At 43.1% G+C, this 15,725-nt stretch overlaps 1 protein-coding gene across 1 annotated transcript; it reads right to left on the reverse strand.

The window, feature by feature from the left end:
* Nucleotides 1-13,065: 13,065 nt before the first annotated feature.
* LOC141257875 (olfactory receptor 2A7-like) lies at nt 13,066-13,769 on the reverse strand. The gene is made up of 2 exons (XM_073672883.1): nt 13,205-13,769; nt 13,066-13,091 (listed from the first exon to the last, which is right to left on the reverse strand). Exons 1-2 carry the CDS (start codon nt 13,767-13,769, stop codon nt 13,066-13,068), a joined length of 591 nt encoding a protein of 196 aa, XP_073528984.1.
* Nucleotides 13,770-15,725: the final 1,956 nt, after the last annotated feature.

A 15,725-nucleotide genomic window follows, 5' to 3' on the forward strand; every position in this document is an offset into this window, starting at 1 on the left:
CTTTTAAACTGTCTTCACGAGGAATAAAAATATATTACACCCGAGATTATTATGCACAACAGTCGTTATTTCTAATTGCATTATTTTTGTAACAAATTGTTAGACATCAATTATTTCCCATGTGTAAATTATAACAAGGTTACAATAATTCTAAATATATCCATTTCACTATTTTTATTATAGCATTTACCGTCTTTTAAAATGGTCAAAAAGAATTTAAGAAAAGTCTCTTTATTGCACATGAATCCTCTCCTTACTATGGCAAATAAAATATTAAAAGATCAGTAAAAGACAAGACTGAGCGTGAATAAGGACTGGACAGTTATCTGTCGCGATTCCTCCTATCGGTGTGTCTGGACGCAGTAAGTGACAGGTCAGCCGTCCAATCTAGGACAAGAACGTGCTGAGCTGTCAGTGTATTGATGGACACCTCAGCTGTCCAATCGTAGGCTGGGGTGTGCTGAATTGTCAGTATGTTTAATGACAGTTCAGCTGTCCATTCAGGGCCGGGGAGTGCCGGGGCTTCCTCCATATGTCTGCTATTTGGGTGATTACCAGGCAATTTAGCTGGCTTTCTGTCTCCAATTAGTGCCAGTTGTAGCTTTGCTCAAATGGTCTGCGCTTTCTCTGTTCTCTGCGTTCCTGTGTTTGTTCTTTGTTGCTCATCTTTAGACCTGGCATCTGACCATCCCTTTGCCTAGCCCTTTTGTCTTGATCCGCTACCTTTCCAGATATCTGTCCTTGGACTGTGACCTGATTACGTCTCTGCCTCACCCCTTTGTATATGACAAGTCCTCTTGGCATCTGAACCTGGACTTCTTGACTACCAAAGCCTCATGGCTTGTCCATGACTAGTGACTATAGTCACACAGTTTCATCCTTTCTGATATTCTCATGGCTTTATAATTCTAATAGTTTTATTATTCTTATTAAACTGTAGGGGATCATGCACACGGAGAGCCCATTGCATGGGGCAGCCAAGCCTCTGTCAGTCGGTGTACAGGCTCCAATGGACTTTGTGTGTACAGAGATATTCTCCTTCTGAACCAATTCTATCAAAAGAAAAAACCCTCTGTGCACAGAGTCAGATGGAGAATGAAGCTGAACACCCCACTGTATTTAAGACATATGGAGATACCGAACTCTTAAAGTGACCCTCCAGCTGGCAATTTCACAATAAAAGCATAATGCAAAGTCAAAATACTTAGTGCCCTTCTTTTTAATCTTTTTGACATGGTTCCGCCCCTTGTGTGTAATATGGTTTCTAGATTCTTCTATTCATACCGTGACCCTGATTCATCAAGCAGTTCATTCCAGACTTCTGGAGTAAAATGGTTTGATTGGTTACATCTTTTCTGACCAATCTCCTCACTCTGACATGCCAGGCTTGGCTTGTAATTCTCCACAAGGAGAAACGTTACCCATTAGACCCCATTGCAGAGCTTCTCACCTAGCCAAATCAGATCTCTTGCTTAGCACTGAGGAATGGCAACATCCCGAAACATGTCTACAAATTGAGATTCTGGTTTGGCTTTTATACTAAGTCATATTGCAAAGCTCATTAAAGAGTAGATATTGAATTTTAGGATCACTGCTTCCAATATTTGGCTTTAGAGTTCTAGTCCTCTTCCTCTCTGAAGAGACAACTTGGATATTTAATTTCCCAGACGAGCATGCATGGCTTATAAATCTCCTCACTCTGACATGTCAAACTTGGTTTGTCACTCTCCACAAGGAGAAACGTTACCCCTTTGACCCCTGACCAACTTTGACTTTTTTTTTAAAAGTTCGCAGATTTTGCTCATGACAGGTTGTCATAGTTTACTCCATCATCAGCTTTGACAAAGAACGTTGCACTACGTGCGAAATGCGTCGTTTTTTGTATCACTGTCTTAGATGAAATTTTAATATTTAATATGGAATAAAAGTGATGGTTTACCAGGAGCTGGAATATCTTCTTCAATATTTTTTTTCTATGTTCACACGAATGGTCGGATCGTGTTTTCCATGGACTCTGGACCTTATTAGTTGGTTAGCTGGCATACATTTTCATTTTTATCTACTATCATAATTTACACCACAAAAGTGGAATAAATTGTAAGAAAAATGTAATACAGTGGTACTGTTTTATGATGGTGGAAGATAGCTGAAAGATGTTGTTGCGCCCCCATGGGCCTTACTGTTTGGGGACAGTATATATATATATATATATATATATATACATATATATATCACGGTGGCTGGCCCAGGGCGGACAGTGCACAAAAGGGGTAGCGATTATTAATAAAGTTCGGAGAAATTTGTGACGCCACCTGTGGTGTCTGGTGAAGGTCACCAGCGCTGCAGCAGTGCTCTGAGGCAGGTGACAAGGCAGCTAAAGATGGTACAGCTCCCCACAGGTGGAGCGGGCCTCAGGGCAGCGTAGATAGATAGATAGATGGTGGAATGGTGTGCTGGGCGTTGTAGTGCGGTGAGGATCAGTGATACCGGTGAAGAAACAGACAGAGGCAGTCATCCAAGGTTTTACTTACATTTCTTAGGCAAATCACAAATGCACTTTGCAGGTGAAGGCCTCCCTCGTCACGCTGCATTCACCGGGCAGGGGTTCAGTCCTTTCTCAGCAAATTTAGGAATGCTTGGCGGAACCCCACTTTCATATGTACCTATCTTGACCTTTTCCACACTCGGTCCTTCTCACCATGTTCCTACGCTGCTCACTCTCATTCCCGCTCGGGTATGCTGAAGTCATTCCTGTACGTCGGATCCGGGACCAACCTGACCCCCTGGGGTTTTGAGTGTAGCAACTGATCCCTCCTGATCACCTGGCAGGAGCGGGGCACACGGGTCCTGTCCTGCACGCGCCGTATCCCCTGGGATCCCTTAAGTAGAATGGAGCCTGCTCCCTGCTCCCCTCCGGGGCCTCTATCCTGGGCCCTAACTTGTGGAGCAGAGCTCTGACTGAGCCTCTGCTCCCGGACAGTTCGTCTGAACAGCCCTCACTAGAACTGGCCACTGTACTGGACTGAACTGAACTCCCCTCGACCTAATATGGCTTCCTATTATATACTTACTGTATATCTGCTCTGTGTATCTGTTTCCTCCACTCACACCCAATATTGGTTCCCCCTACCTTTGGGTCCCCCCCTACTCCAGCCAGGGTCAGGGCTCAGCAGAAAACTACATTGCGTCTTGCCCCTCCGGCTGGCCTGGAGCAGTGTAGTGTTGGATGTAGGTGGTTGGGGTTCTGTGCAGCACTCCCACCTTACCTGAGAGAAGGGAGACACCATACCTCGGGGTGAGGTGCAGTACCTCTGTGGCGACTGAACCCTCAGGGGCGCCACAATGTAATGTATTAATTTAAGAGGCTCAGACTTATGCTAGCAAGTTTGGATAGATGTTCTACTTTTGATATTGTAACAGACATTTTTGAAGCTATGTGGTCTAAGGAGTAATGTTTCTCCTTGTGGAGAGTGACATGTCAAGCCTGGCATGCTAGAGAGAGGAGACTTAAAAGCCATGTATACTCCTCTGGGAAATTGAATATTCAAATATTCCAAATTGTCTCTTCAGAGAGGAAGAGGACTTGAACTCTAGAGTCCCTCATTGGAAGCAGTGATCCTAAAAGTCAATATCGACCCTTCACCAAGCCTTGCAACATGACTAAGGATAAAAGCTAAATCGGAATCTTAATTTGCATTCTGACGCATATTATGACGTCACTAGGCCTAGTGGGTGCCTGAGGCATTGAAGACCTGATGAGACTTCACACCTGAATGAAGCCCAGACTGTTAAGAACAAGTAAGAAGTTGTAAAGACAAGATGAGGGATGGAAAGAGCAAAGTGAGTGTTCCTTTTTTAATTTTACCCTGCAGAGACTATAGAGACCCCAGTGCAGATTTTGGCCTCATTCAAACATCTGATTTTTTTTGCATATGAGAAAATTAGGCCGATTATTCTGATCAGTGTCTGTCCCGAGTTAGATCAGAGTGTGGTACAAGTGTCATCTGATTTTCTCGTACATTGAAAAATAATGAAAAACAAATGTCTCCACCTTCTCGATTCTGAAAGTTAATGAAAATCATGTCATCCAGTGCAGTCCTATTTTTTCACGGACGCATTGACTTGCATTGCTGATTTTCTCTGGATCTCTTCTTTCATGAAAAGTCACGGGCATTTGACTGGCCCCATACACTATCACAGGTGCAAATGCTATTTGTTAAAAACATGAATAGCTCTCGTATGTGAAAAACCGACGTGTGAATGAGGCTTAAGTCATATTCGATCCACATTGAAACACTTTTATGCAAATTGAGTGAACTAGCAAATTTAAATTTCAGCGGATACAGTCATCATTATGCTAGCCCCAATACAAATTTAGTTTATTAATATAATTTGCAAACTCTCTCCTGTTTGCAATAAAACAATGAAACAAGAACAAAGTAAATAGTTTCGCAAAACTCATATAACAAGTGTGTGACGATACAGCTTATAATCTTAACCCCTTTAAAGCCCATGACGTACTAATACACGTCAGTGCCCTGGGCTTTAAGAGCCTGACCCGTATTAGTACGTCATCGTGATTGCGCGCACACAGGCTGTGCGGGCGCGATCGCCGCCGGGTGTCAGCTAATTGTCACAGCTGACACCCGGTACTATGTGCAGGGAGCGTCCCGCACCGCTCCCAGCACATTAACCCCCGCAATGCTGCGATCGAAGTTGATCGCAGCATTGCCGAGGCTAGGGGAGGTGATCGCAATACTCTCCTCCTCTTCCGGCCTCCAGCGCTGTCTGCCGGGGCTTCCCGGGTGTTGCCATGACGACCCGATGTTGTCATGACAACATCCGGGTCACCAGACAGCAGGAAGATTTTTTGGACATGCGCAGTGCATCTCCAAACTATCTTCTCCCTGTCCAGCGCTGACTGCCTGCATGGCACAGGGATGGTGCTCAATCCCTATGCTATGCACGCGATCAGAATAAAAAAAGTGAAAGTCCCATAGTGGGACAAAGTAAAAAAGTAAAAAAACTCCCAGAAGGTGAAAAAAAAAATAAAAAAAAAATTGTAAAAATATAAAAAAAAATAAAAATAAATAATCCACTAAAAATAAAAATATAATGTACCCATCAATAAATATTATTTTGAAAAAAAGCAAAAAAACAATAAAAGTACACATATTTGGAATCGCCGCATCCGTAACGACCTGACCTATAAAACTGTTCCACTAGTTAACCCCTTCAGTGAACATGGTAAAAAAAATAAATAAAAAACTAAGCAAAAAACAATGCTTTATCATCATACTGCCAAACAAAAAATGGAATAACACGCGATTAAAAAGACGAATATAAATAAAAATGGTACCGCTGAAAAAGTCATCTCGTCCCGCAAAAAACAAGCCATGATACATCTCCATCATCCGAAAAATCTAAAAGTTATAGCTCTCAGAATAAAGCTATGCAAAAAAAATAATTTTTTCTATAAAATAGCTTTTATTGTGTAAAAGCGCCAAAACATAAAAAACGATATAAATGTAGTACCCCTGTAAACGTACTGACCCGAAGAATAAACCTACCTTATCAATTTTACCACACGCGGAGTAGAATAAAAAAATGTAAAAAAACACAATTCCTGATTTGTTGGTTTTTGTTTATTCTGCCTCCCAAAAGCTGGAATAGAAAGCGATCAAAAAATGTCACATGCCTGAAAATGGGACCAATAACAACGTCAACTCATCCTGCAAAAAACAAGCTATAACATGAGTCTGTCTGCCAAAATATGGAAAAATTATAGCTCTCAAAATATGGCGATGCAAAAACTAGATTTTACAAAATATGTGTCTTTTAGTGTGTGACAGCTGTCAATCATAAAAACCCCATATGATTCTGGTATCGCTGTAATCGCACCGACCCGAAAAATAAAGTAATCTCATCACTTATACCGCACGAGGAACGGCGTAAAAAAGAAACGCTAGGGCAGGGGTTGGGGTTGTGCTAATGTTATTTTTTTTTTTTTTTCAAAATTAAAAAAAAAAAAAAAAAAGAAAAAAAGATGACGATATGATAACTAGTGTTGAACGCAAGTGCTCGCTACTTGAGCTTGCATCGGGTGCTTGGGTATGCACTGAGTATTGCGGGTGCTCGAGTCTCCGCCCCATATGCTTCTCGGCCCAAAAAAACCTCGCGGGGATCGCCTGCCATGCACGAGCGATCCCCGCATGTTTTTTTGGGGGTGTCTAATAACCGTGAAACATGCGGGCGGGGACTCGAGCATTTCACTTGAGCACCCGTGATACATGGTGCATACCTGAGTACCCGATGCAAACTCAAGTAGCGAGCACTTGCGCTCAAGAGTAATGAAAACTTATTCAATATGATGACCTAATGTTATCAAATTCTGTGTCGTACCTCTGGGTTCAAAATGTTCACTATACCCCTTAATAAAATCCTTGAGGGGTATAGTTTCAAAAATGGGGTCACTTGTGGGGGAGCTCCACTGTTTAGGCACATCAGGGGCTCTCCAAACGTGACATGGTGTCCGCTAACAAATTGAATGGAAAATCGGCTCAAACTTCTGTTAGGAGGTGTCCCATTTTTGTCCCAGTACTTAGTACTTTTAGCGACCCCTCTCTTATTTCTATAGGTCTTTGTTCAGACTAGCCGAGGACAAAGGCGGGTCTGTTCACAAGGAACAGGCAGCGCGCTACATCGTAGGGATTCAGCTTAGTCTTACTGTAGGGACAGCTTTCCCCTATCTTTCCTTAGTTTATGTTGCAGATCATAACAGGTTCCTTGCTCCATCTCATCGTGCTCTGCCTGCAATGCATCCTCTTTGATTGTGAGCAGAGTGCGTTTCAGAAGACAGAGAAGCGGGATGGTGATGCTAATTATGGCGTCATCGCCGTTCACCATCTTGGCAGAGTCCTCAAAGTTTTGGAGGATGGTGCATATGTCTGTCATCCATGTCCACTCCTGAGGTCTTATGTGTGGAGTCTGAACTGAATACCGACCGCCTTGTTGATGCTGGTACTAAACAACTGCCCTTTTCTGCTCACAAATCCTTCCCAACATCTGCAGTGTAGAGTTCCAACGCGTGGGGACATCACACACCAGTCTGTGAGCTGGAAGCTGCAAATGCTTCTGAAACAAGGGCAGCAGAAGCTGTAGGTGACTTTCTAAAATAGGCACACAGGCGGCGTACTTTAATAAGCATATCCGGCAGCTCCGAGTAGGATTTCAGAAACCGCTGAACAACGAGGTTAAGCACATGGGCCAAGCATGGTACATGTGTGAGATCGCCTCGCCTCAGAGCCACCACCAGGTTCCGGCCATTGCACACACGACCATGCCAGGCTGTAGGTTCAGTGGTGTGAGCCACAGATCTGCCTGCTCTTTCAGAGTTGTCCACAACTCTTCAGCATTGTGCTGTTTTTCACCTAAGCATATTAGCTTCAGCACAGCCTGATGCCACTTGGCTGAGGCAGATGCTGCAGTGCTACCAGCTTGTGACTGATGTGGTCATTTCGGAGATGGAGGCTGAAGAGGAGGAGGAGGCTGAGGAGGATGAGGAGCAGGAGATGTAGACTGTGAGGGCAACCCTGATTGACCTAGGGCCCACAATCCTTGGCGTCGGGAGGACATGTTCTGTTCCAAGGTCCGACTGGGTCCCGGGTTCCACTATGTTAACCCAGTGTGCCGTCAGCAAGATGTACCGCCCTGCTCACAAGCACTTGTCCATGTGTCCGTGGTTAGGTGGACTTTCCCGTTAACTGCGTTGTTGAGGGCACGGCTAATGTTTTGGGACACTTGCTTGTGTAATGCGGGGATGGCGGCTGGGGACCAAGTACCGAGGGATGGCCGCCTCCATCAGGTTGGAGAATGCTTCAGTCTCCACAAGCCTAAAAGGCAACATTTTGTGCGTAAGCAGTTGTGAAATGTGGGAATTTAGTACTGTGGCCTGTGGGGCATTGGCTGCGTATTTGCGCTTGCATTCCAAGAACTGGGGTATGGACAACTGAACGCTGCACTGGGACAAGGACGTGGACGTGCTTCCTGATGCTGCTACTTGAGAGTGTGCAATGACAGGTGCAGAGCAGGAGGCATCTTCGCATGCACCATGGACAGGGGATTGGCTTACATGCACAACAGCAGAAGAAGCAATGGTGCCACCCGCAGGCACTGTTCCTGGACCCTGGGGTTCGACCCACAAAGTCGGGTGCTTTGCTACCATGTTCCTGATCATGCTGTTGGTGGTCAGGATGCTCGTTTTGCCACCCTGCTGATGCTGGCCTGGCACGTGGTGCAAATGGCCTTTTTTGGGTTATTGGCAGAGTCTTTAAAAAACAACCAGACTCGGGAAGACCTAACAATTGTACTGGCAACTTTCTTCGTGTTGGTGTTACGAGGAATGGTTGCCTGCTTTCTTTCAGCGGCCACTACACTGCTTCTTCCTGCCTGTTGGGGTGCTCTGCCTCCCTCTGCCTGTGTGCTGCTGTCCTCGCTCTGCATGTCCTCCTGCCAGGTTGGGTCAGTTAATATATCATCCACCACCTCGTCTTCCACTTCCGCACTCTGGTCCTCCTCCTGACTTTCTGGCAATTGTGTCTCATCATCGTTCACCTCTTGTTGTGACACTTTCCCATCGTCGCCTTTGTATGACCGTGGCTGCTCAAATATTTGGGCATTGCTACATGCGATCTCCTCTTGCCCCACTTCAAGTGGAATGGAAAAGAGACCCGAATCTATAAATAGAAAAGTGAACAGCTCTTCGGAGTGTCCAAGTGTGGGATTAGTTTTCTCTGGCCACTTGGCATGGTGGGAGGAAGGAGGTTCAGGGTGAGGAATATGCGGTCCAGACTCACAGCTACTTAGACTTGACCGTGTGGAAGACAAGGTGGTGGTGGTGGTGGCTAAGTAACTGGAAGCATTATCTGCTATCCAACCAATAACCTTTTCACACTGCTCTGTGTTCAATAGTGATGTTCTGCGGTCCCCTATTAATTGGGACAGGAAGGTCGAGAGATATGTGGGTATTTGTTGTGGCACAATTTCAGCTTGCCCACGGCCTTGTCCTCGGCCTCTGCATGCACCATTACCATCACATCCAGTTCCCTGTCCCTTGCCACATGCCTTGCCCATTTTAAATGGAGGACAATATTTTCCATGCTCACTACAAATGACTGAATTTGGAGAAAACTTATATGTGATCCGTGTGACGGGCAAACCACAGTTTTAAATACCTGGCCTGTAGGTAACTATTTTGAATGGCAAACTGGTGTCAATTGCTTCACTGACACACTGAAACAAATTTTTAAAGGAGGCCAGAAATGGCAGTATTTTCTGAAAACGAATATGTGATCTGTGTGACGGAGAAAACACAGTTTTAAAAACCTGGCCTGTAGGTAATTATTTTAAACAGCAATCTGGTGTCAATTGCTTCACTGACACACTGAAAAAAAAATTAAAGGAGGCCAGAAATGGCAGTATTTTCTGAAAACGTATATGTGATCCGTGTGAGGGAGAAAACACAGTTTTAAAAACCTGGCCTGTAGGTAATTATTTTAAACAGCAATCTGGTGTCAATTGCTTCACTGACACACTGAAAAAAAAATTAAAGGAGGCCAGAAATGGCAGTATTTTCTGAAAACGTATATGTGATCCGTGTGATGGAGAAAACACAGTTTTAAATAGGTGGCCTGTAGGTAACTATTTTGAACTGCAAACTGGTGTCAATTGCTTCACGGACACACTGAATTTTTTTTTAATGGAGGCCAGAAATGGCAGTATTTTCAGAGCAATTATATTTGATCTGTGTGACGGACAAACCACAGTTTTATATAGCTGGATTTTTCGCGCTGTAATATGCAAAGGACCTGGCTGTATTCTGCAGTGCCAACAAGCAAATGGTGCAGAAAAAAAGGTGTTCTCTGGATTGCTTTTGAAGCAAATAATGAGGATTAAGATCCAAAAAAAAAATTATTCCTGGCCCCTGAGACCTGGGCCTATTTCTAGAAATATCTAACAGCAGCAGCAGCAGACAGAACTGGAATGGAGCCTCTTGTGCTATATGTACTGCCTGCCTGCCTATATACCCTTCCTGCCTATATACACCACCTCCCTGATATCTCTGCAGATGGATTAGTCCTCAGAAGGACTGTTTGTTGAGATGGATATGTGTCTCTAATATAGTTTGGTATACCTACACTTACTAGAAACAAGCAAATCTCTCCCTAGCTCAGCAGCGCCTCTCCCTACACTGTCTGATTCTGGAGTGACTGTGATGAGCATGGCGGCGCCAGGTCTGATATAGACCTGATGACGCTGAGCGGCCAGCCAATCACTGTAATGCCACAACCGACATGGCTGTGGCATTACAGTGAGTGGCAGGTAATCCCTGCATGCTCATTGGCTCTGTAAAGAGCCCCAAACATGCAGGGAGGAGACCCGAGCTCCTGTCGAGCAACCACAGAAATACACAGCGAGGGCCGAGCATGTCGAGCAGTGAGATGCTCGGGCGAGCACCGAGCTGTAGCGAACATGCTCGCTCATCACTACTAATGTTATCAAATTCTGTGTCGCACCTCTGGGTTCAAAATGTTCACTATACCCCTTGATAAAATCCTTGAGGGGTATAGTTTCCAAAATGGAGTCAGTTGTGGTGAGTTTCCACTGTTTAGTCACATCTGGGCTCTCCAAACTCAACATGGAGTCCGCTAATTATTCAAGCAAGTTTTTCATTCAAAAAGTCAAATGGCGCTCATTCCCTTTCGAACCTTGCCGTGCACTCAAACGGTGGTTTTCCCCCATATATCGGTATCTGCTTACTCAGGAGAAATTGAATAACAAATTGCATTGTGCAATTTCTCCTGTTGCCCTTATGAAAATGCAAAATTTAAGGCTGAAAAACATTTTTTTTGGAAAAATGTGAAAATTGTATTTTTACGGCTCACCGTTATAAACTTCTGTGAAGCACCTAGGGGTCCAGGGTGCTCATCAAACATCTAGATAAGTTCCCTGTGGGTTCTAGTTTCCAAAATGGGGTCACTTGTAGGGGGTTTCCACTGTTGGTGTATCTGCTTACTCAGGAGGAATTGCACAACAAATTTTGAGGTTAATTTTTTAATGATACCATTGTAAAAATGAAAAAAAATGGGGTCTAAAGTAACATTTTTGTGGAAAAAAAAAATGTTCATTTTTTTCTTCCACGTTCCAAAAATTCCTGTGAAGCACCTGAAGGGTTAATAAACTTGAATGTGGTTTTGAGCACCTTGAGGGGTGCAGTTTTTAGAATGGTGTCACTTTTGGGTATTTTCAGTCATAAATGCCCCTCAAAGTCACTTCAAATGTGATGTCCTAAAAAAATGGTTTTGCAAATTTTGCTGTAAAAATTAGAAATCGCTAACCCTTATAGCTCCCTAACAAAAAAAAATTTTGCTTCCCAAATTGCGCTGATGTAAAGTAGACATGTGGGAAATGTTATTTATTAACTATTTTGTGACATATCTCTCTGATTTAAGGGCATGGAAATTCAAAGTTTGAAAATTGCAACATTTTTAAAATTTTCATCAAATTTCTATTTTATTCACAAATAAACGCAAGTGATATTGAAGAAATTTTACCACTATCATGAAGTACAATATGTCACGAAAAAACAATCTCAGAATCAGGGGGATCCGTTGAAGCGTTCCAGAGTAATTACCTCATAAAGTGACAGTGGTCAAAATTGTAAAAATTGGCCCGGTCATTAACATGCAAACTACCCTCGTTGGTAAAGGGGTTAAGCACCTAAAAATTTGGCCTCTAAAATTTACAATTCATAAAAAAGTGCTAACACATATAAAAGAAAATATTTATACAGATTTGCAATTACTGTATTCATACTGTCGACCTGCTGTCTATACTGCATAAACCATGGTAGAGAAAAATGCAAAAATCATTAGCTGGATTATTACCCCCACCGCCAAAAAACCCCAGAAAAATAATCAATAAATTAAAAAGTAAATACAGTACCTGTATTATTTTTTTGTGGATAATGTTGATTGATGGCTTTTTGAGCAATTTTTATTTCATTTTTTTGTGAGTCTAGATAAAAAAATAGTAATTCTGACATTATTTCTCTTATATTTTTACTGGTATTCACCATGCAAATGAAATAATAATAATATGTTTCAAATACTGACTATTATGAAACTGGCAATACCTGGAAGGGGGGATGTTTTTTTCACAAATAATCGACCTTATGTATTTCTATTGTATTATTTCTTTATATGTTTGTTTTTACAATTTTTCTCAGTCCCACAAGGGGACTAGAACATGTGATCCTTTGATCGTGTAGATATCACACTGCACTACTCACGTAGTTCTGAGCACTACCTCACCCTTTCAGTGGTATGTTGAGAGGTGGCTGATGAGAGTCAACCTCCGGTACTACTAATGTGCCTGTGCTATCTCAGGTACTTGATTGTATGTCATAATGCAGTAACTGACATCAACTCGGGATATAGACTTACTTTAATTTGTTTAAAAGGGTTAAAACAATTATTCAAGCTAAAGTCACCTGTTTAATCCCTGCAGCGCTAATATTGGATCCTCTGTACTCTCTGTTCTTTAACAGCATTGATGATGTCCTATAAATCTCATTTGACTTTGGCAACCAATCGCTAGCCTTAGTGCATGGTCACCGAGGCCAAAGATTGGCTACAGTGGTCATCCGACATACACGGGATGTTGTCTTTCCAGTTGGCTATGCACAAGACAGGTAAAAAGGACTGGGGAAATGGTGCTGGAAACCCATGAAGCTTTATTGACAAAAACATTGTTCAGTCCATTTAATGTAGCCAGTGATCCTATGATATTAAACATCGGGTCAGTATTTTGGCAAAGGCTCCTTTCACTTCATTATTCCTCAAGCTGTAGATCAAAGGATTTAGAAGAGGTGTTACAACTATATAAATTAGAGAAATATATTTCAGATAAGGAGAGAAACTTCTCGTCTGCCCCATGTACATGGTCATACAGGACCCATAAAACAGGACAACCAATGTAAGATGGGAAGAGCAGGTGGAGAAGGCTTTAGATCTGCCCTGTGAAGAACGGATCTGTAATATGGAAATAATGATACAAATATAAGAGACAACTATAAAAACAGGAGGTGACAACAGTGTGAAAATTCCGGAAACAACAATAGATAATTTGTAAATGGAGATGTCACCACACGCCACCTCTAGGATCAACAAAGCCTCACAATAAAAATGATTCAGTTGATTTTCTTTACAGAATACAAATGGACGCAATATAATGGTGAACAATGACACAAATATGTTTCCCAACCACATGATGACGGTGATGTTCCTACATACCCTCCAGCTCATAATGGTGGTGTAACGTAAGGGGAAGCATATGGCGATGTACCGGTCATAGGCCATCACCGCCAACAATATACACTCGATTCCTGCCATGATAAGGCCGGTGCTCATTTGTGCCAGGCACATAATGACAGAAATGCTTCGACTCTTTGATAACAGATCACGGAGTAATCTGGGAAGAGCATTTGTTGAATAGCACAAATCAAGGAAAGACAAGTTACAGAGGAAATAATACATAGGAGTGTGTAACTGAGGACTGACGATCACGGTGAAGATTAAGAATCCGTTTCCGAACATGGTCATTATGTAAATGATAAAGAACAAAATAAAAAGGAAAATGCAATTCTGGAAATTCCAGGAAAATCCAATCAGGATGAATTCTGTAACCAGGGTCTGATTTCCAAGTTCCATGATGAGAGTCACATTTTATGTTCTTTCATCCTGCAGAAATTGGAAGGTGCGTTGTGTTCGCAAACAAATTATGAAATTTACTTCAGTTCTCTACAGATAAAAAAAAATTATATTTACATTGACAATAATTTACTTTATGTTATCAGCCAGAAGAGTTTTGATTATTTAAGTAATTATTTCTAAAAATATCCATGAGCTTCTGCATGATACAGGTGTGTCTCACAAAATTAGAGTATCATTAAAAACGTTAATTTATTTCAGTTATTCAATACATAAAGTGAAACTCCTATAGTATATAGAGCCATTACATGCAGAGGGATCTATTATATAGAGTCATTACACGCAGAGGGATCTATTATATAGAGTCATTACACACAGAGGGATCTATTATATAGAGCCATTACACGCAGAGGGATCTATTATATAGAGTCATTACACACAGAGGGATCTATGTCACGTGTTTATTTCTGTTAATGTTGATGATTATGGCTTACAGCCAATGAAAACACAAAAGTCATTGTCTCAGTAAATTAGAATAATTAACAAAAAGCACCTGCAAAGGTTTCCTACGCACTTATAAAGGTCCCTTTGTCTGTTTCTGTAGGCTCCACAATCATGGGGAAGACTGCTGACTTGACAGATCTCCAGAAGGCAGTCATTGACACACTCCACAAGGAGGGTAAGCCACAAAAGATCATTGCTAAAGAAGCTGGCTGTTCACAGAGTGCTGTATCCAAGCATATTAATGGAAACTTGAGTGGAAGGAAAAAGTATGGTAGAAAAAGGTGCACAAGCAACCGGGATAACCGCAGCCTTGAAAGGATTGTTAAGAAAAGGCCATTCAAAAATTTGGGGAGATTCACAAGCAGTGGACTGCTGCTGGAGTCATTGCTTCAAGAGCCACCACACACAGTCGTATCCAGGACATGGGCTACAAGTGTCGCATTCCTGGTGTCAAGCCACTCATGACCAATAGACACCGCCAGAAGTGTCTTAGCTGGGCCAACGAGAAAAAGACCTGGACTGTTCTCAGTGGTCCAAGGTGGTGTTTTCAGATGAAAGTAAATTTTGCATTTCATTTGGAAGTCAAGATCCCAGAGTCTGGAGGAAGAGTGGAGAGGCCACAATCCAAGCTGCTGGAGGTCTAGTGTGAAGTCTCCACAATCAGTGATGGTTTGGGGAGCCATGTCATCTGCTGGTTGTAACATACCTGGCGGCGTCCTTGCATGGTGGTCCATCTCCCACTGTGCAAGAGCGCGCACTTGATCTCCAGTCCAGAATGTCTCTCTGGCTTCCCTCCATGCTGTCTGTTTATGTCTGTTTCTGCTGCTTAAGGGCTGCGCCCGATCACTTCCTGCTTTTTGTACCTGCTGTGGGTCACACCCCTTGTGCGTCCTCAGCCTATTGCTGTCTGCCACCTGGTATATAGCTCAGCTGCTCCAATCAATCCCTGCCTGAGCATAGTGTTTCATTCAGTGTGTGCTTGCACTCTGAAGGTGCCAGGTCCCGTTCTTTGTCTCCTGCTTTGCGGTATCAGTTCCCGTGTCTGAACTGAGTCCTGTCTATGTCTCCTGCCTTGCGGTATCAGTTCCTGTGTCTGAACTGAGTCCTGTCTATGTCTCCTGCCTTGCGGTATCAGTTCCCGTGTCTGAACTGAGTCCTGTCTGTGTTCTCTTGTCTGCCTATCCTGGAGGCTGTATTTCCAGGCCTGTCTGAACACGCTCCTAGCCTGTTCCTCCCGCCTTCTAGGGGCCGATTACCTAGATCCGTTCCTGTATCTTGTCTGTCCTGTCTGAACACGCTCTTAGCCTGTTCCTCCCGCCTTCTAGGGGTCGATTACCTAGATCCGTTCCTGTATCTTGTCTGTCCTGTCTGAACACGCTCCTAGCCTGTTCCTCCCGCCTTCTAGGGGCCGATTATCTAGACCCGCTCCTGTATCTTGTCTGTCCTGTCTGA

The sequence above is a fragment of the Phyllobates terribilis genome, unplaced genomic scaffold (assembly GCF_046119375.1).
Source record: "Phyllobates terribilis strain yellow unplaced genomic scaffold, ASM4611937v1 Scaffold_3__8_contigs__length_932513732, whole genome shotgun sequence".
NCBI classification, from domain to species: domain Eukaryota; kingdom Metazoa; phylum Chordata; class Amphibia; order Anura; family Dendrobatidae; genus Phyllobates; species Phyllobates terribilis.

What these genes read in the sequence shown, in the direction of transcription:
- LOC141257875 (XM_073672883.1), bottom strand. Translation starts at nt 13,769, where the DNA reads ATGGAACTTGGAAATCAGACCCTGGTTACAGAATTCATCCTGATTGGA. An exon ending in GATCCTAGAGGTGGCGTGTG is followed by an intron (nt 13,092 to 13,204) that starts GTGACATCTCCA and finishes TCCATATTACAG; the next exon opens with ATCCGTTCTTCACAGGGCAG.